Source organism: Urocitellus parryii, chromosome 7 (genome assembly GCF_045843805.1).
Source record: "Urocitellus parryii isolate mUroPar1 chromosome 7, mUroPar1.hap1, whole genome shotgun sequence".
In the NCBI taxonomy this organism is placed as follows: domain Eukaryota; kingdom Metazoa; phylum Chordata; class Mammalia; order Rodentia; family Sciuridae; genus Urocitellus; species Urocitellus parryii.
The window spans coordinates 71647379-71669605 of NC_135537.1; the positions used below are offsets into that span (position 1 = coordinate 71647379).

General features: G+C 42.1%; 1 protein-coding gene across 2 annotated transcripts in view; it reads right to left on the reverse strand.

The window, feature by feature from the left end:
- Nucleotides 1-16525: 16525 nt before the first annotated feature.
- Fam110b (family with sequence similarity 110 member B) overlaps nt 16526-22227 on the reverse strand; it is a 150722-nt gene continuing 145020 nt past the window's right edge. For both annotated transcript variants that reach the window (XM_026408490.2, XM_026408491.2), the window contains one exon: nt 16526-19443. In XM_026408490.2, coding sequence (XP_026264275.1) covers nt 17991-19097 — 1107 coding nt within the window. In that variant the 5' untranslated portion in view covers nt 19098-19443 and the 3' untranslated portion in view covers nt 16526-17990. The remainder of the gene's footprint in view (nt 19444-22227) is intronic.

A 22227-nucleotide genomic window follows, 5' to 3' on the forward strand; every position in this document is an offset into this window, starting at 1 on the left:
ACCATGTTGGTGGCAAAATGTGAGATTCTAACCCCATCATTCCTTGCACATTCATTAGTTGTCTAAATTCTATTAATTTAACAGTGAATAAGACAGAGACTTTGCCTTAGGAACTTATGTAGCTTATTCCTTCTGCAGATATTTATTATTAACTCTAAGCTATGTCTTAGGGACTGTGGTGAAGCACTGGGTATGCAGGGGGCCAGACCCCAAGGTCTCTCTCTCCAGAGAGCTTACTGAATACGGGCACAGATAAGTCAATCAACAGGAGAGCAAGTCCTTAAAAATGTGCCACATCTGCCAAAATAGATCTTATAGACTGGAGTGTCAGGGAAGGCTTTTTAATGGCCATGGATAGTATTAAATCTGAGGCTTGTAGAAGAAGGCTGGAATGCTTAGGGGCTAGGAGCTTCCATGCAAGGTACTCCCCACCCCAGGTGCAGATGCTGACAGTGATGTCCCTCAGGGAGACCATCAGTACTGCCCACTTCTTATTCAGTGTGCCTATTGGGTAGGGCTTCCCTCCAACACCCTTCCTACCACCTACCTCTGCCGTCAGGTGTCCTCACAGAACTGATGGCCACTGTGCCCAGATTTCTGTCCTCATGGAGGGATACCATCAATCACCTTGGCCTTTCTAGGGGGAAACATCGCATGACTTTGACCCCTCGTCACAGACAGGCCCTGCCAGAAAAATATGTTTGTGTTTCTCAGTGGAGGGTTTAGACCTCACCCATGAGTTTTACCCTAAAAATATCCTAACTGATAATTCATTCTACTTCTCTCTCAAGGTCTCTGAAAGGGCCAAGAATGATCATGCCCAAGGGATCCTCAGATCCTAAGGATACACAGGTATTCAATGCTGGTTCCCATTGTTATTTTATTTCTTATTTAGAGACTGAGTATATTTGATGATTTTCATGAATGTAGCATAACATACCAACTATTATAATAATATAATATGGCCTAATATAGAATGCTACCAGTATACATAGTATCATATCATATCATATATGTTTTTTAATGTAGTGTTTATTAACATAGCTTTTGGTGTAATTTCATACCATATCAAAAGAAAACTAACATATTGTTTAAACTCTGCTTTAGTTTCAAAAAAAAAATAATTTCAAGAGCCAGAATTTGAATTTAGGTTCAAGTGATAACTTTCAAAAGCTGACAAATATAAAAGTTGAAGAATGTATTTGTTCCTAATTTTTAGTGATTATGGTTAGACTTCTCATAAAAGCAGATATTTTAAAATTGTTCCTTGTATTCTCTTTGTCACTTGAAACTGATTAGGCAAGGGGCAAGATAAATCCCAAACACATTAGATATGTTTTACTGATGTTTTGTTGACCATAAATCCATGAGACAGTAAGAGAGAAACAACCCGCTATAAATAGGACTTTACATATTCCCAAACTAAGATGACTGGATATTTCTGAAATGACTGCAGCTGTATGATATCACTATAAGGACATATATTTTTCAATAAGCTTGCTGAAGTTCATCCATCTAAATGAAGCTTACTTACCCTCAGAGCAGTTACTGTGGGGGATGATGTATGCATTCACAGAGAGGAGTCATTTCTTAAAATATTCTGGAGTTCTGTTTTCAGGATGGTTCCCAAGATACAGTCAGGAAAAACTGCATGAGAATGATCAATGCATCATTCACTGTATAATTGTGTCTTATTCTAACCTAAAAGCAAGATTTGATCCCTCATATTATTCTCCTTTTGTTGGACCTAATTTCTAAACTGGATTTCAAAATGGATCAGATTGCTTTATTGGAAGATGCTCCATCCAGAGTGCAATGTGTCCTTCTTGAGGTCCAGACCAGGACAAGGCTCAAGTTCACTGAGTTCAAGATCACGCTCAGGATGCTTCTTGGTCCCAGGATGAGGACTATGGAAGTCACCACTCAGTCAAGCTTTGGTTCCTTGGGTGGGTAAAAGAATCAAGGTTGGAGATCTCTGGGGAACAGAACCTAGTATATGATGTAATTGCTTCTAATATTTACTGAAGCTCAGAGACTAGTAAATCTGTGAGCCATGAGAAAATTGCAGGTCAGACCTCAAAGCCAGCTGCTGTTCAGAACGTGAACTTCTTATATCTAGCATGAGGTGTGCCCAACATAGTGTACCTGAGCAGGCACATAGGAATCAGTAGGTTTTTGCCTGTACCTGAGAGTAGTCTCAACAATCTCTGAATGCCTTATAAATAAGACTTTCAAGGGGACTTTGGAAGTATTGCATCATGGTGCATTATTTCATTCATTCATTCATTCACTCTATATTTTTATTGATTCTTATGCCCATTATGAGGCAGGTGCAGTGCTAGGACTTGCAATTATGATAATAAAGGAGACAGAGCCCTGATTGTGAATCTATAGTGCAATGGGAAGATGGACAATAATGAGCAACATCTTCACCTGTGCATATAAGACAGAATTATGGAGAAAACACATTATTTTATTTTTAATCATCAGTTTTTCCCCCAGTTTTTAAGTAACTACTATGCTTTACTTGCATAGTAAAAATAAAATAGCTTATGTTTTAAAGCGCACATGGTTTATGGAGGGCAATTAGCCTCCTGGTGGAGGGAGACCTTGACTGAGAGTGGCTTAGTGGGTGGTCTTTGTCCAAAAGGTTCTTAATACTTCTGTTGATAGGTTTCCTTGAGCCCTGATGAAGCCACCAATGAAGTCTTTGTTGAACAAAGTTCCAAGGAGGACATGAATCTAAGAAATAGGTTAGTTCTGCCCAGTTATCCATTGTCTTTAACAGACTCTGACTGCAGGTAGGGCTTCAGGTAGGGTATTTTGTTGTTGTTGTTGTTGTTGTTGTTGTTGAAAACGACAGAAAAACAATTCAAATTGACTAATGAAAAAGGGAGGGGAAGATTTTTTTTTTTCTTATAGAACTGAAAGTTGAACAAATGACTGTGAGTGGACAGTGGGCCTCATCCTGCATGGCTGCACTCTGGTGGCCCTGGGAGCTCCAGCATCACTTCCCACCACTTGTTTGACTAAACCTTCTCCCCAGCTCCTCTCAGAATGGACTGATCAGGCATATGGCCCCGGAAGAGGGTCACTATAATGGTCCCTGTCTGAGTCACAGGGCCACCCTCAGCCAGTGGTGGAGCCAGAGAGAGCTGGACAGCAAGAGGGGAAGTGGTGGGGGGTAGCCTCAGTACCTCAAGAAAATTAGGGGTGTTGTTTCCAGAAGAGGAGGGCGGTGGGTACTATAGAGACAAAGCCAACAGTGTCCACAGCATGATTTCTGAGGTTGAAGAGGAATATCTGAAATTAATGTGGTTGACAACAGGCAGTTTCTAATTTCCTCATAAGAAATGGCACAGAAATATTTGATGAGAAAAGGACATTGGTATGCAGGCTTCTTATTTGTACCTCCCTTTTACTGGCTGTGCAGACAGAGCTCACGGGCAAGGAGCCTGGTATCCTCTGTAGCTGGCTGTATCCATTCTGTTGGGTACCCCTGGATGTTGTCACACTCAGAGCCATCAGACCCAATCAGCAACATCTTTGCTTGACAAAGCATTTAGGCATTTGTTTTGAAAGAGAAGAATAGCTGTCAGAGGCTCACATACCCTGAGCACTTGTCAATCAAAAGACAAAAACAAAATTAAAAATCTGTGCTAGGATGGTTACTGGAACTGGCCAGACTGTTAGTTATGAAAGTATCCTTAGCCTGTCCTCTCTACCATGAATGCCCCTAAAATTTCTGGACAGATATCTCTGTTCACACTCAGTCATCTTGCCTATAGAAGAGACTTTCCCCCGTGTTCTGTAGCAAGAAGCAGGGGTGTCCCACCCTGTGTTACCTGGGCTTGGTCAGGAATACACTCTCCTTTATCAAATGGAAAAACTATTGTCATTTAAAAGAAGCAACTTGTGAAGTACACAATGTTCTCTTTGGAGAAAAGTTTCATTGTTTTTGCAAGAATGTAACTCTTTGGTATATAGGACACCCACCATGTCCACAGAGGAAATCTACAGCTGTCATAGGTTGCTTGCATGGTTTGGATACAACCTTGTGTTTTGTTTGTTTGTTTTTCGTTGTTGTTGTTTTCATTTGTTTGTTTGTTTTGGTACTGGGGATTGAGCCCAGGGGTGCTTTATCACTGAGCTACATCACCAACCATTTTATTTATTTTTTATTTTGAGACAAGATTTCACTAAATTACTGAGAGTCTCATTAAGTTGCTGAGGCTGGCCTCAAACTTGTGAACCTCCTGCCTCAGCTCCCTGAATCTCTGGGATGATAGGCATGCACCACTGTGCCCGCCAACCTCATGTATTAAGTACAGAAATATCAATTTTATCTACAAGGTCTGCAGATAGAAATGAATCAGTGTGCTTAAAATGCACCAGATTGTCACCTGAGAGGGTTCAAGGACGTCCTGGTGGGGAGAACCTCACTCAGGATGATGGGGTCCTTGATAAATGTCACAGGAAGGAATTTCAAATTGTATCAGATGGAGACCAAAACAGAAATTTATTTAGGAAAATAAGTATTCCTCGAGGGAGAATGCAAATGCTCTCTTTTAGGATCTCAGACTCTTCTTTTTAAAGGAAATTTTGTGAAAGGTTGGGCATGCAAAGGTATGTGGAGATGACATCAGTCTGGTGGTCACAAGTTTATGGTGATGTGGCAATTCTTGGGGTCGATATCTTCTCCATTATCTGATCAGTTATCTGATAATGTTGGGAAATCACCCTAAATTATAGGTCTGGCATCTCCCTTTGCTCAGTCTATTCTACAAGGACATGTATTATTGGGATGATTAACAGTGCATAGGGCAATCTTTATAAGTGAGTGAATTTCCAATAACTTTAAGAGTGTGAGTGGAGATTTGTAGGTTTCCCAGAGATTTGAAAGAAACAGCCTTGGAGAAGACTGGCTTATAGTGTGAGAGGTCTAGGAGGAACAGTGTCTCTGGGAGTGAAAGTATGAGGAACTTCAGCACCAGGATTTTACATCAAAGTGTCCTTCCCTTTGTCTCCTTTCTATCTTCTATTTTCTTTTCTATCACACTTTATGATGAATAAGAAGTGGCAAAAGTAAAAAATAAAAAAAAAAAACATGGCAGGCTCCTGTTGCCTCTGTTCACACTTTCAAATCCCTAAAATCTAGAGCAAGACTTTTATAGAAGTGTGCATACACACACACACACCCCTCCCATGCAAACATGCACATCTGGAGAGAGACATTCACACAGAAAACCTAAAAACCCTATTGGTCTCAACCCTTCACAATCTTCCAAAGTGTTCACTTTCCACTAGGATCTAGAGCATTCTTTTATTTTTTAATATTTATTTTTTAGTTGTAGTTGGACACAATACCTTTATCTTATTTATTTTTATGTGGTGCTGAGGATGGAACCCAGGGCCTTGCAGGTGCTGGGGGAGTGCTCTACGCTGAGTCACAACCCCAGTCTGTAGAACATTCTTTAATCCCATTTGTTACTGGTGGATCTCACAGCTCCTTCACCTCTCTAGGCCTGGGGTAGGAGACATGATGTAAATGACTCAGGACGCTCCATCTCCACTCTTGGGCTGTTTTCCAGGGAGCTGCCTATGGGACCAAGGTGTTTTTATTCACTCAAAATGCTTCTGTTTAAACCCCTCATCACCAGTGGGATGGCATTTGAAGGTGGAGCCTGCAGGAAGTGAGAAGGTTTAAATGAGGACTTGAGGGTGGGGCTCTGATGTGGGGATTAGTGTTCATATGAAAAGAGGAAGTGATAAGAGACACATCCAGGCATCTCCAAGTCAGGAAGGAAGCGCTCACCAGAAGCAACCTATCAGCACCCTGATTTTGGATGTCCCACCTTCCAGAATGGTAGGAAATAAATGTCAACACAGAGGCAATTTTTATAAAAGTATTTTCAATCCAAGTTTTGTTGGATTCCCAGATGAGGAACCCGTGGATACAGAGGAGGGCTGATTGTATAAAAATTCAAAGGAACTTCTCTTTTCCTTGGTTCCCATCCCTCTTAACCTTACCCTTTTTCTAAGTTCACAATATTCTTGTTCCTGTAAAAGTGAAACACAATGGAAACCTTAATTGCTTTAAATGGTATTTGACTACGGGGCATCCAGGATGAAAGGGACAGAAATTCACAATTCAGAGCATGGATTGTCTATCTGAGTCTTTAATTAACTGCACAAGTCTACCCGCCTGTACACCCCATTGGAACCAAAACAATTTTTAGAATACAGTTAATTTTTATAATTAAAAAAAAAAACCCAAACTGAAAATGTTGCAAAAGTAAATTGTCATTAACTTTAACGATGAGGCAGCTGGGGAAGTGGGGTTCCCCAGATGAAGCCACAGTAGGAATATTTAGATGGGTGGGTTTTCCCACTGCCTTCTCAGAGGGAAAAGTTAAACAGAATAATGTAATATTTAAACAGTAAATTTTGGCAACAATTAAAAAACAATGGAAGACATGCCACCAGGCTGTCCAATTTATTGGGAATGTTCTTTACAATGAATAATGGTCAAGAGCAAACATAGGAGGGAGGTTACTATGTGGGGGGTGCACAGGGACAGGAGGGCTTGGACAGGAGGTAGTTCAATTGGGTTTTCTAGGATTTGAGCTGGAACTGAATAGAAGAAAGGCAGGGAGCTCCAGGTGGTGGGATGTCACTGGAGTGGTGCCATCTCTCTCCCCTATTAACCTAACTTCTGATGCTCTACAAAACCCAGGACATGCCTGGCCTGCAGTAGTAATTCTTACTTCAATGAATAAAAGAAGTGTTCCCAGGGCTAGTTACTCTCTGAAGCTCAGGTCCTTTATATGATGACAATGTATTCTGCTGACCTCTTGAAATGCCCCTTGTGACAGCAAGGAGGAACAAGATACTAAGCCCCACTGTGTATACAGATTAACCCTCCCCAAAGGATTAATCCCCGTAGCTGAGAAGCAAGCAATGGCAGTTCCATTTCACAGGTGACCAAAGGGAAGCTCAGGGATTTCAAGTGAGTTACTGAGGAGGAGCTGGGAATCAAATCCTCAAATCAAGTTGGGTCTCACGCCTTTTGCTGCAGCCTTTTGGCAGAAGGGGAGGGCGTGAAAAGGTTGGGGAGACTCTGTATTTCCCAGGTGCAGCAAGCTGATGGCACTAGCTGGGTTGGGAAATGGGACTTTGTAGTTCTTAAGGAAATTCCCCAGCTCTCTGGTAGATTCCAATTGAGGTTCCTGATTTCTCTAGCTGAGAGACTCCAGTGCAGGACTTTACTGGTATCCACTGTTTTGTTTTAGTTGTGTTTATTCTTCAGATGGGGCTGGTGGCTACTGCTTTCTCCAACTTGCCACTAAAACTGAGCTCTAAGCTTAGTAGAGGGACAAACTTTTCAGAGTCCACTCAGGACACACATACACACACACACAAACTCACACACACACACATATGTACATAATATACATATAATGATCTATATGTATATATATACTCTATGTGTATTATATATGCACATATAGTATGTGTACATTATATATAATACAAGTTATTACTTTTGGATAAACATGATGAAGACTGTGTCTGTTTGAAATCATGTATTATCCCATATTAACTTTTCTGCTATATAAATGCTATTAATTAAATCAGAATAAAAAGAAGACTAGTTAACAGGGGCAACTAGTGGTAATTAATAGTAAGCCTAACTAAACAGATAATATATGTAAGGAAAACATGACAGAGCAGTTCTCTTTAAATCTCTTTGCTATATTTTTTTATGCTGTGGGCCCAATTAGTTACCCACTCCCCAGGCCCTCAGTTGATTTCTATGATTTAGAGAAACGAGTTCCTGAAATTTCCCCTTCAAGTGGTTTCCAACTCAAATAGTTAGGAAATGGTTTGCACTAAAATTACCTCTCAGAGATTAAAATTTCCAATGATGATATCAGGTAATCTGCTTAAAATCATTTTTAACCTGGATTTTCCCTCGATCCCATTTGATTATGAAACACTGGGTCTCCCCCGACCTCAGACTCTTATTGCTAAATAGGCAACAGGCTCTACTTGATCAGCCCTCCCTCTTCAGCCCTTCTGGTATACCTGTGGCGTATGTCATGTGCAGAGCCTGGCTGGCTTTTCTCAAATACTTCCTCCCCCACTTGCTTCAGTCTTTACTCAATGATGTTCTGAGTAAGGCCACCTCCCATCTCTTTCCCCTGTCTTTTTCTTGTTTTTTCCTAAGCACAAGTCATCCCCAGACATTCCACACATCTGACTTATTTACCCTACTTTATCTCTTTTCTTGCAAGGACCCAGCGTTCCTAGTGGGCTCACTGTTGTATTTTCAGGACCTGGAGCCATGCCTGATACTCGTGAAAGGGAAATGAAATAGAGAAGTCTAATGCGGAGAAGAAACTGCAGGCATGCTTGGGGTGTCTGTGATGGGAGACCACCCCATAGACACTTCCTGATTTCTATCCCAAGATGAGGAATCTCAGAGTGATCCTGGGTTCTCTCTGTACCCAGTACACACCAAGCAATGCACTAGCTTTGTGGTAGAGTATTGGGAAAAACAGTGCCTGTTTCCAGAGAGGTGACCTTCCAGTGGGCACGTGTACGTGGACAGAAAGAGAAAGCAAAGCAGAGCCACATGGGAGCAACAGCTGTCTCGTCTTCTCACCAGGCAAGGCACTTGCTTGGCATTGTTTTCTTTCTTTTCCTCTAAACCTGAATGTGTGAAAAAGCAATCCAATCATCAGCAAAAGAGGGTCAAGAGCAAATAAACGGTCAAGAAACAAGAAGCTTTGTATTTCCTTTTTAACTTGAAATCATCCTTACTACTGCTGGTCAGATCCACTAAACAGACCCCCAACACCACCCCTGAAAAAAATTATAATGATTTTAATTTTAGAAATAACCATAGTGTAATGTGAACCTCAGCACATTTGTCTGGAATAAATTCCTTAAGAAAATCCAACATGTGCACACCTATAACCATTTAAGTGCAAAAAGTACAAAAATCCATTTCAACTATTAAACTGGATTTTAAAGGCATCAGGTGGTGAATTAAATGCTGAGAACATTTGGGAATCCAAAATGCCATGCAGATCTCAATTCATAGTTTCTTTACACCAAAGAATTCTCAGCAGATGGAAGCAACTCTGTAAACTCAGAGCAAAGGGGTCTTCAGGGAGTGGGTCGGTTTTACATCAGATGCTTGGATACTGAGATGCTCTGAGAAATTTGAAACATGGATAAAATACATCAAGCCTTTGTCCAAAGCAAATGGAGCAATTTTTCTGCAGCCACAGACACTGGTCTCACATTCCTAATCCATGGGCAGCTGTCAACTGACTGGGGGAAAATAAGAATAGCCTCTAGTGAAATAGCCACACGCCCATGAAGTTACTAAGTGAGCGGTTCAGTGTTCTCCACCAAAATAAAACACTCAGTACCTCATGTCCTTAAAGATAGGCTAGAACTCAAAAGAGAAAAGCAATATAACTGAAACATCTGAAGCCACTGTGTGCCAGGCTGGGCTTGTGATGCACTCAAATAACTCACCTGACTGCTAGAGCTCATCTATTATGAAAAGGAGAGAACAACTGGAAAAGGTTATGCATGCCTAGAAATCCCAGAAAATTTCAAGCTTATTTACCCCTAAGAAGGTGAAACATGCTAACCTAAGCATTTTAGGAGCTAGTGTAATGAGAGGTCTCCCTCCCATTTTCCCTCCATCTAATTGAACTTCCAGATGTTATCAATTATGAGCCACCACTGCAGTTTTATTCCGTTGAGGGAGCGATTGCATTCATGCATGGCTTGCTTTACCCCCAGTTAGCAGAATTTCCAAAGAACAAGGGTGAACCCGTGGTGGAGAGGTCAGTGTGCACATACTGAAAGGGCAAAATGGGGAGTAGTTTCTGAACCAGATCAGCCTTGATGACAGCCTGCCAGGAGGGCTTCAATGGTTAGCATTCAGTTGTGCTATCTGGAGGATGTGTTTTCATATAAAGGATATATTTTTACATTTTGGCAAAGAAAAGGGGTCTGCTACTCATTGGTCTTTGGGACCAATATAAGGGATTCAAATCAAGATCTCGGCAGTAGTTTTTGTACTCCCTCTCATTCTCAGCAGTTTCCCTCTGCTTTGGGCTAAGGTACACAACAAACGGGAATTGCCCTCCTTTTAAAGGAGTTGCACAAGGAATGAGAAATACTTGCTGGTAAAAATCTATTTGTACAGAGAGGTCCACATTCTGAACTCCCATTACCTTAACCACACTGTTTTGCTCATTTCCCAAGTAGGCAATCAAAAGCCATGGCCAGTTGCCATGCGACAGAGACAGGAGAGGAGGAAGGAGGAGTTGTTGGAGGTTCTGTTGCTGTGAGGTGGGAGTTAGTGAGGGGTTTGGTTTGGATTCATTCATTCATTCATTCATTCATACCAAAGATACATGTGCTCATCAGCCCCATGTCAGGTACTGAGCTAGGCAAAGAGGTTGAAGGTGACCAAGATAGAGGATAACTTAATGAATAATATAACTTCAGACTGTAGAGAGGGAGATAAGCAGAGGTTGGAGACTAATACAAGGAATCTGCTTTCTTTTGTGGCAGGAAGAGCCCATTGAGATGACAACTTAAGTGACATATAGGATGATGTCAGTAACAGGATCAATGAATATCTACGGGGAAATGGTCTATTAGGGATGAGCATCAGGATCCTGGAGTCTGGGGAGTAGGCCTAGAAGAATCTGGAGGTTCTTATATTTTATAGGGCAACATTCCAGCAGCACAGCGAGAATAGAGAGAATGAAGGGCTTAGGGAGTAGATGCCACACGGTCTCCCAGGCAGGGGAATCAGTCCTAGAAAATGGTTCCAAGGTTCTTGAAGATCACCTATGGAAAGTGGAGTTATGAAAAGATCACGAAACTAGTGGTCATGGTTTCCAAAATTGCCCAAACTTCCTTGGAGAGATTTCTTCATCTTTATCAAATATTTCATATCTGCTGGGATTAAATAAAAATAGTTACTGTGTCTTAACAGCAAAAAAGCAAACTCTGAATCAAAGTTTAAGAATCTGATTCATTTTTGAGACAAGGAACATTGCATAGATATGCAGACGCTCTATGACTTATGATGGTGTTATGTCTGATAAGCCCATCATATGTTGAAAAAAAATGTGAAGTTCAAAAGTTCATTGAGTACACTAATCTACCAAGTATCCTAGCTCAACCTGGCAGCATGCTGTAGAGCATCCATTGCTTCCTTTAGTGATTGTGTTGCTGAGTGGGAGCTACAGCTGGCTGCCATTGCCTACCCCCTGCAGAGAGTATCCTATCACAGGTTGCTAGCCTGGGAAAAGGAGCAAATTCAAAGAAGGATTTCTACTGGATGCTTATTACTTTCACACTATGGTAAGGGTTTTCAACCACTGTAAGTGGATGACCATCTGTCATACAGTATATGAGGACCAAGTTGCTTCTATTTCTGCATGATGGAAATTTTAACCTTGTGTTGTTCCATGGTTCCCTGATCCTAGCTCCTTCATGAGGTCAGAGCAGCATGAATGTCCTCTGTTCCAGCTGCAACTGTTAGTTCCCCTGCTCTACACCCTGGAGGGTGGAATCATATAATCTCACTTCTCTGGTTTTGTTTTATCCTGTACAATGAGCTGGAGAGGGACAGTGGATTACTAATGTCCTTTCCAGAAGGACCCAGAAACTTTGGTTTTTGCCTTGGTCATACGGGATGAATAGTTTTAAGTGACTCATTGTGTGGAAGGATTACAAATTAATATGTGCAATAGTGTTTTACACTTCCGAGAGACATTTGCAATGCAAACTTCCTGCAAAGAGCCATGCTAGATAATGAAAATTCATTTTTCTATATATAGAATGAGTGTTAGGATGTTTTATGAAACTTTGTGTTTGTGTTCCACCTTTTCTTCTTATTGGATGTGTGGTTTGGCAAGTAACTCGATCCCCCTTCCTCATCAGGAAGATGGACTGCAATTCACTTCTCAAGTTCTTGTGAGAAGAAAAGGAGACACTATGACAAAGGGCTTCACATAACGTTCAAGACTTAGTGGCAACTGTTTTCAGGACTGTGGGCTGAATGGAAGCTCATCTAGTAAAAGACTGTATCATTTTTTTTTTTATCCTCAAAGGTCTATGCTTGATGTGGTCCTGGCCACGTTCCATTCTGTCAGCTTCTGTCAACCTGAAAAGTTAATGAGACTCAACTCTCTGGAGCTCCTTTTCATTCAAGAAATATCCTTTTGGAGACTTCATTTCCTTCCCCAACTAACTCCCTAGAGGCTAGTGCATGAAATGCCATTCACTTAAGTGGCCTCAGATCTCATCTGCCCCCAACTTGCCACAACAATAAAAACCCAGAATTTTCATGTTCTTCCCATGATATCCTAATGCTCCTAAACTAGTTTGTGCCATCACAAAACCCCCAGGCAAAGAGAACACTTACAAAGAAGGCTTTCCCTATTCCATGAGTGAGGGAACAGAGGCCAACTTTGAGGCGGATGGGTCTCAGATATTAAGAGGAAGGGGTTTCTGAGACGCATCTTGCTCTGGCTTTTCCTTCTACTGGGTTTTTGCCAAAGCAAGCAGGGAATGACCTGAACACAGAAGAGAAAGCTTTGTGTAGGTGACATGTGCAAAGGCACACAACTGCTGCCACTTCATGGTGCAGTGTCTTCAGACCACTGAAGAAATAGGCAGACCTCCCTGTAATTTTATGGGCCACTCAGTCCATGAGTCAGGTGTGACATTTTCAAAATGGCGGCGAGATCGGTCTTCTTTTCTGAGTAACAATCTACTCTGTTTTAACTGGAGCACCCTTAACCTCTTTAATCCTTCCCTGATGTATCTGCTGGTCAGAACACTAAGTACACCCTCAAGGATGAGAGAGAACAGAGTGATACTGATTCATCAAATAGTCAAAAATGTGTTTCCTGATGGTTGAATTGTGGCCAGACATTTATCTCTATGGCTTACACTTCGAAATGTCCTTGATCCAAAAAGACAGGATGCCACTTTAAAATATGGCACACTCAAAACTGGAAGAATGCCATTCCAACAGCCTTGTTCCGTTGAACTCAGTGGGTTGTATGTTACTCATAATGGAGCAGTTGAAGTCTTTTTCTAAATTTATGGGCTACCATCTAAGTAAGGATGAAGTTGCTGAAATTTTGACTGTTTGAGACATGCTTACATACCCTGGTGGCAGATAAAATTATCAAGATGAATTTATGGACCCTTGTGTTTTTAAGAACAAACTCTGTCTCCCCTGATCTTGAACAGGGTTGTGGGAAGGGCAGAGCTGGAATCGCAGAGATGAGTTCAAGTCTCCTTTCAACACTTACTTCCTCTGAGATCCTGGTTAAGGGGCTTAATCTCCATGGAACTGAATTTCTTAGTGTCTTTACTTCTAAAATGGGGACAGCCCTACTACTTAGGGATCTTTGTGGTAAGATTTATAGTTTAGTTCAGGGCATAAATGTCATTCAGGCTGAGCATTCTAATTAAAAAATCTGAAATGCTACCAAATCTGAAACCAACATGAAGCTCCAAAAGTTTCAGACTATGGAATATTACAGATGTCATAGTTTTTGATTAGGGATGTTCAACCAGTAAAGTCTTTGCAAATGTTCCAAAATCTGAAAGAAAAAAAAAACACCCAAATTTGAAATATTTCTGGTCCTAAGCATTTTTGGATAAGGGATACTGAACCCAAGGTAAACAACCACCAAACCAAAAAAAAAAAAAAATTAAAATCAGTAAACACTTATTTATTAAACATTTAAGCATTTGTTGTATACTCTGGGCTGCTTGTTGCATGTTGTCCAATTCCAGGACTGCGGTTCACATCACTCAGGGGATTTATATTTATTACAACAGGATTTTTTTTCCCTTGCAGGGAATAAAATATTATGAGGAAGATATGCATTTTAAAATTTCATACAAAGGCATCATTTAGGTTGGCATGACCGTGACAAAAATTACAAGCTAACAGGATAAGACAACATAGAAGCTCCAAAAATTTTGACTGAATGATTGCTGTGTGGTCTTGAAAGAGCAAGTGTCTTTGAGGTCTAGGAAGGAGGAGAAAGATTTTCTCACGGAATGATAAGCTACTAAACCTCAACAGCAGTAGAGGTTTCAAAATACGTTCACCAGTTCTTTGATACTCCTCTCTAAAATATGGGGCTTCGCTCCCTTCCCTGTGTGGGCTGTATTTGGTGAACCACTCTAATGAGCTGAATGTGACAGAGGTATGTGACTCAAGACGCTGGATTGTATAAGGCACTGTGGCTTTCTCCTTGGCTCTTCTCTCTGGGAGAACCAGATGTTAAAAGGGACTACCAGGCAACACCTAGGGAGAGGTACATGTTGTGAGGAATGGAGGAGTCTTGTTAACATCATGTGAACCACCTTTGAGGGAGTGTCCTTCAGCCCACAAAACATGATGCAGGCCTCGCTGCCTCTGGTCTCTGCCTCATGAGACACTTGGCTAAGCCACGCCAGGGTTCCTGATCTTTGCATACTGGGATCACCAATGATTATGGTTTTAAGTTTCTGGCTTTTGGGATGATTTTTTTTAAAGATATCATAGATCATAAATGCAATGGTAATATGTTCTTATTGGGACACTTCCCTTTGGTCAGAGCCTTGGGGCTTGGCTGGGTGATTCATTCTCTGTTCTGTTGAGAAGTTAAGGATTTATCGTATCAGCAACTTATTCAAGCAGAGGTTTTTTTTTTTTTTTTTTTTTTTTTTGTGACCAGAATTCATTTTGTTATCTGTGGCATGAGATGGGATGAGGAAGAGACTGGTTGGGAGGGTAGTAAGGGGGACTTCCACTTAGAAAGTTCTAGCAACAGCAGTCCAAATAAGAGATGGTGAAAGCCTGAATTAAGGCAATGGCAGAGGGGATAGATATGGAAAGACGGTGTTAGGATTTCGTAGAATTCAGAAAGCAGCAGCTAGTATCCAGAGCCATTTAGTGGAATCACATTTAATGCTGCATTGTATAGGAAAAAATGTGGACTATATGATGAAATTATATTTATACCAATACTACAGTCTTATGCACATGTGTGCATGAACTATAATACTTTCATGAGCTAGAAGAATAAGCACTTCACAATTAGGAAAGGTCTCATTCTTAGAATTTAATATTAAGCATTTGAAACCGTCCTTTATAGAAACTTTAAGAACAAAAAGAAAATAATGAGCTCTCATCTTTCTTAGGAACTAAAAGCCTAACAGTTGTCTATTGTACAAATAAGGCCACAGAGGATTAGACTGAATTATAGTGGGAAGATTTATAGACCTGTCTGAATACAGATCACACATTGTTATTGAAAGACAGTAAGATTCAAATACAATCCTGGATTAAAATAGCATAAGCAGTGATATTAAATTAGGTAAGAAGTGCTCATCTCCCCCAAAATGGTTTTCTTAGGAAAATAACATCTATTTTTAGTATTTCAGTAGCTCTAAAAGGAGATAGATATGCAAATGCTAAGCCAAGTGTTTTTTAAAAGGCCACATTTCTAGATAAATGGTGAGGGAAGGAAACTTTTATTGTTAGAATTTTCTTTTAAGAAAACTTAAAAATTCTATAACCTTGAGTGCACTGTATCACCAACATTCATAGCTGGATTCTTTAGAAACATTTTAATGTTTCTTCTGGAAAGACAATCGGAGAGAATTCAAAACCGGTACAATGAGTCAAGAAACCAAAAGTGCTTTTTTTAAATCAACACTAATTGGAAATACTTACCATTTGTTTCTGAAAATTACATTTTAAATTTTGCTTTCTTTTATATTTGCAAGTTGTGTGGAACCTTGGAAGAAATGTTTATCTTCAAATTCTTTGATCCAATAAATACTCATTGAAAATTTGAAATTCAAATAATAAGAGATGAGCATGCACACCCACTAAAAGGAGTGCTAAATGTGAGGACTGAAATTCCTCAAGGGAGAGACTGTGTTATTGGTCATGGAAGTCTAGTGGCAACCATGATGCCCGAAAAGGGAGTCACTCAAGAAGTGACATATTAAAAGGGGAATGAGTGGAGAAATGCATGAACCTGCATAGTGGATGTTGGGCTGGTACCAACAAAAACAGGGCTAGCCATTTTAAAGGTATGCCTCCACAGTAAGAACTCATGAATATTTACAACTGAAGAGTCTTGTGGAAGATGTGAAAATCCTGATGTTTAAAGAAAAGATAAAAATAAAAGAAGTGTGAATTAAGGAAAGAGGCAGCAGCATAATTCAGGGATCTTGATGTAACTTTCTTTTTTTTTTTTGTTTTGTTTTGCAAAAACATGCTGCTACAGCTACAATGAAGGGTGCTGCTGTTCAGAATAGTTGAGATATGGTGAAAACAATTTAATGGAATGTTTCTTTAAGACTATCTATCCACAATGCCCTCCTGGCCCAGTCATTCATAGAGGGAGAAAAAGAAAGAACAAAGAAACAACCGACCACCATTAGTGCCTGCACCAGAGAGCTATTTATTAGTGGAACTTTTTTTTCCTTTTTCTTAAAGATTTCATAACAAGTGAAGTATGTACAAAGTCTTACAGCATTTACACCAGAAAGTTTCCCAGTAGCTGATGAAGTCTAGGGTGCTGCAGCTGAGAACTTCTGAGCATGACCAGAGCAATGACAGACCACCGCAAGGTTACCTCTCTGCTACCACACCAAACCGTTAGCTGGTTGACAGCTAACTATACCACCTGGAGGACAGGTTATTAGGGGAAAAGGGGACCAGGTGAGGCAGCACTAGAGACCATAGGGTGGAAAAGTTACAGAGGATTGGGTTTCGACAGTTTCCTAGAACTGTAACAAAGATCCACAGCCTGGGAGAATAACATATTGCAAGACAACAGAATCACATTGCTCAGATATGGTTCAGTCATCAAATGTATTCACTTTTGAATGGGAGGCTCTATACTGATATGGCTGGTATTTCCGTTTTTTTGTTCATGTCTTCAGATAGCTCAACCTACACAAGTTCCTCTCCTCTCCCCCAAGTAAAACAGCAACAAAGGGAGGAAGAGAAACAGCATGGAATTAGTAGTTCTTAACCAAAATAACAACAAAAACCCAGAACATAAAACAATTTTTTAATAAAGGCATTCAGCTTTAGGGTGGTCATATCTGTTGAAAGATCAATACTAGACATTTCTGAAGTATTCCAATCTAAACAACATCAACAAAATCCCCAAATCTCCAAACTCCTAGATTTAACCATCCTTGGTCATATCTGATTGTCTTCCTTGGGGTCAGTATTACACAGAACCATTAACATGGACACACTGACTCGGAATCACAAAGTAGTACTGATGACCTACTGACCGCTCCACTAAGTGGCAAGCGGAAGTTTCAACATGTAAACGACTAACATCAGGCTAACCACTGTATTCCACAGAAAACCCAGCCTGGTTCTATTTTCAGTCAGTCACTATCTGTTTGGTAGCAAAACTCATTGATTTGCTCACTGTTATGGTCTCACATGTAGGCAAAGTGGCTTTTTATTTCAAAAACATTCTGCTCTCAACTTAAAAGCCAGTTGATAAAACTTTTAATTAAGACACAATAGCGCGGGATATAAAAACACAAGAACCACATAAATATTGAAGAAATCGTATACCATTTTTTTTTTGTGTGTGTGTGTGTGTGTGTGTGCGCGTATGTGTGTGTGTAAACAGTTTTGCTAGAGAGCAAAGCCCTAAGTAGATTCTGGCCTGAAACTTTTGGCAGATGGGTGTCCAGGCAGGCTCTGCAGCGATGGTGAGGAGGAAGCCAGGCCAGTCGCCATGTTGACAGGCATGCAACTTGAAAACATTGCACAACAAGCAACACAAAGAGTGGAGAAGCTCACAACACTTCAAGGAGACCTCACGACCTTCACAACTGCGTATGCACAGACAGACCCGCCCCTCCCTCCTTTCCACGCACAGTGTCTCTTACACGTGGGACACCTTCTGCGACTCTCTAGCTTGTTTGATGCTATATAACCACTTGATGATCCTAGCGTTTCTTTCGATGGCAGAAATGCCATAGGGCACCCGGTCATTGGCACTGTCATCATTTCTAAGGTCACTGTTACTGTCCTGAGACTGTTCACAGTCTGAGCTGATCATGCTGGCGCTGCGGAAGTTGAGGGAGATGATGTCAGAATTAGCCCTGGCAAAGTTTTCCATGCCGAGGTTTTCCAGCTCTTCGGGGTCCAGTCCACAGTAGTTGAAGAACCTCTCCACGTCTGCGTCCACTCGGAAATACCTGTCACTCAAGTCTGACTTAGACCGCTGGAGGGAGGGTCTTCGGCTGACGCCACAAGCTGGTTCCACGGGATCGGCTTCGGGTGACTTCATGGCGGCGACCTTGGGCTTGGGAGGCAGAGGAGGGGCAGAGCTGCTGCAGGGGATGGCTTTGAGGGGCTTCACGCTGGTCACCTTGCGGATGTCCGAGGAGCTGTGCGAGACATGGAGGAAGGACTCGGCCGACTGTTCCAGCAGTCTCCTGCTCACGTGCGAACCGCTCTCCTGGGGGCTGCCGCGGCCTGGCGTGGGGTAGACCTTCAGGGACTCGGCGAACGAGTGCCGGTGCAGGTCGGTGGTGGCATCGGACCGGTGTGGCGTCCAGTTTCGGGAGCTGTGCTTGTGTCCCGAGCCCGAGCTGGAGCCCTCGGAGCTGTTGATGATGTTCTTCAGGATCTCCAGCTTGAGGTTCTCGCGCTGCACCCCGCTCTCGGTTTTGGCGTGGTTGCCGAACACCTTGAGCGTGGGGCTGCCCAGCGCGCGCTTGGCTGCCGGGCACACAGGGGGCTTGGCCAGCACGGCCGGCTTCACGGGCTCCTGCTTGGCATTGATCACCTCCTGGCTCTTGACGTACTTGGCCTTGTCGGCTTCCAACCTCTCCACGGCGCTCAGCCTCTTGGGGTTGGGTTCGGCCTGCCTGCGGAAGTAGTCTGGCCCTTTGTTCAGGATGCGCAGGGGCACCGCCGACGTGAAGGTGCCGGCGGGACTGACCGGCTTCACCATGCTACCTGTCTGTAGCGTCTCCGTGGGCATGGTGGGCGGTCTTTCCCCGGCAGCCGTGGTGGATTCTCTTCTGGGCGCCTCCGGCCGGCCTGAATAGACACATGTACATGAAGCACAAAGGGCAGCAGAGGAGGGATCCTGGAATCAGTGTCAGCAGCAGCAGCAGCAGCGACAGCAGCGCCTCATCTCACAGCTCATTAACCGCCAATGTGGCTTTAATGCACTTTCTCTCCCCTTCCAGGAGGCCCCTGCACCACCACCACAACAAAAAGGCCACAAGCCACAAGTTCCTTTGAATCGGAGTCGCTGCCTCCTTTCTTCTCCCTGAAGGCGGTGGGAGTCTCCTCCAGGTCTTTGTGCTCAACTGCAGGCAGAGCTGAAACACAAAACAACCAACCGCGGGTTAGGAGGGGCGGGTGACATCACGGCTCTAGCAACAGAGAACCCCGCAGCGCCTCCGCCCCCGCCGGCCCGCCAGCCCGAGGGTCCCCCCATCAGCCGGCTCCACGGAGGCAATTCCCGGTTAACCGCACCCGGAGGATGAAATGGACAGCATTCGAGTCTGCGCCGACGCGCACGGGCGGCCAGATGCGGGGGGTTTACAAGAAAGAAAAAGGGCTGAGGTTTCCCACGCGAACTCTTGGAGCTGCCTCCCCATTGGTGAGGACCGCCCCCTGAACACGCCCGGTTGGCATTACTTAGCGCAAAACCCAGGAAATACTAGTGAATGGAGAAGGGGAGGAGGGTTCAGCTAAGCCCGGTTCTGTTCCCCGGCTCATTAAATGCTTTTGGCTTCCTAAGAATTCCTTATCTGCTTTAGGTTGCAATATGGGTCCTTTATAATATATCTCTTTTGCAATGAAGCAAAACTTGTGACTGATCTGTAACACTTGAGACAATCACTTCTTTAACTCGTCAGAAACTGAAAAGATGGGCGAGAAATGGAATTGGCAGGAAATTAAAAAAAAAAAAGTTGAAGAAAAAGGCCACCTGTGTCAGTTACCTTACTTGGGCAATCAATACATTTGACAAACATTTTCCTGAACTCAAAAATGTGTACGAAGTTCATCTTGTCAAACCCAAGCTTAATTTCTGGTATTAAAAAATTTGAGAATGATTATTAATGCTCCATAATTTCTCACACTTAAATGAGCAGAAGTCAAAAATTTCTTTGTGGCACATGTATTCCCAAATCCTCTAGAATACTTGAAATCTTAAAATGCCAATCATTCCTAAATAATTTAGTTTAAGGTATAGAAAATTCATACAATACTTTAAGCATTCACAGGGCTTATACATGGCTTTCTGAAAAACTTGATTAGCAAAACCAAAAATGAAAATCAAACCAGACAAAAAAAACTCACTACAATCTGAGACTTTTTAATACTGCTGACACAACTTTATGAGCTTTCTATTTCACATATACAATACAATGTAACATTGACCCCTGGGACAATTCTCATTTCCTATTGCCGCAGGCATAGACCATTTGCCAATCACTGGGCATCCCAAAGCAACTAGTTAACGACCTTATCAGCATCTTTGGTTATAAGTAGGAATATTAAGAAAGCAGTCTATTCAACTAACATGTCAAAGAACTAGATTTTAAAAAAATACATAAGGTGATATTGCTCTAAAATTGCCTTTCAGTAAGAACATGAAGACGAGCTCCATAATCTTCTGAAACTCTCCATCTGTAAATAGAATCCATCATGTTTTATTGGAGACAATTTTAGTAATCTGCAAAGGGATTTGTTCTAATAAAAATATTTTCCTATGCAATATTTGAGAAACCCCAAGGCAATTCCTACATAATGATTTCCTTTAATTGTGCAGTTCTATTTTGATACCTCAATTTAATTTTAAAAAACCACCACCTCCCATGAAGATTAAATGAGATTGTTTCCTTGAAATGTATATTTTGGATAAAACTGCCAGAGGGACCCAAATTCCTTTATAGAGTTTCTGGGTCTCATCTACCACCCTGAGTCCACTGCACTGGGAAGGTGACTCTGGGGTCCTCCTGGGGATGAAAACACAATCTTAATCCCCTACCCTTGAGCCCAGGGGACTAGAGGCAGGCAGCAAAGCCTGGGCTGGGAGGCAACCCTGCAGATCACACCCAGGACACTTGGGAGAGGGTTGTCTGCAGCACAGGCCATGCATCTGCTTGGCAGCATGTCATGTTGGGACTCAGAAGAAGATACCCTAATGAAGGCCTCAGAAGTAACAGTCTCTCTGACCTTCTGTATTGTTTCTCACTCCTCATCCTTCTCCAAGTCAAGTCATTAAAAATTAGAATTCTTCCCAAGGCAGGTTATAGAGACCAGAACCCCAGAACCCCCTTTTCCTCAAGCAACCATAAAATCTCAAAATCTTACTATAACTCTGCCTGAATAACAGTAGTCATAACGAAATTATTTGAGCTACCTGCTTGATGATAGGTCTTAAGACCCTAATTCCAGACGGGAGATGCTACATAGAGAGGCCAGGAAATAACTGAACAGACAGGCCTTGCTGGGCCTACCTAGCCTGTTACTATTACATCATACCCTTTTTGTCCAATCATGTTTCTGTGTGGCTGCCCGTGCTTCACTTCATCTAACCTACGCATAAAATACAACAGTTCACCCTGAGTCCTTGCTTCTTCAATTTCAAGTCTCCAGTGCCACATAAAATTGTGGTCAAATAGTTTGTTAGGTTTTTCTCTTGTTAACCTGGCTTTTGTATGGGGGTATTGTCAGCCATGACCCTTATGATGGGCAGGAGAGGGATCAGTGTGTTTTCTGCCCCTATAGTACTGTAACCACTGATTACCTTTGGAGCTTCCAAAATGCCTTTAGAGGGGACAGTGCCGAAAGCTTTAGGGGCAGAGTGAAGCAGGGCCAGAGATGGGGACCCATCAGCTTTGTGCCAAGGACCAAGTCAACTTTTAGCATATGCCAATGTGGTTTAGTGGGTGGTGGGAGACAGAGCTTATGTCCCTTCTCTTGAGGCATGTTTTGGTTGGATGAAATTATTACAATCCTTTCAAATTCTAAAATCACGTGGCCTTAAGCAGCTGAGATATGGGAGTTATTTCCAATTTCAAAATGGCACATTGGAATACTGGTGAATGGGTTTTTCTATGGTTCCTGCCTTTGCTATTCTTGTAGAAACA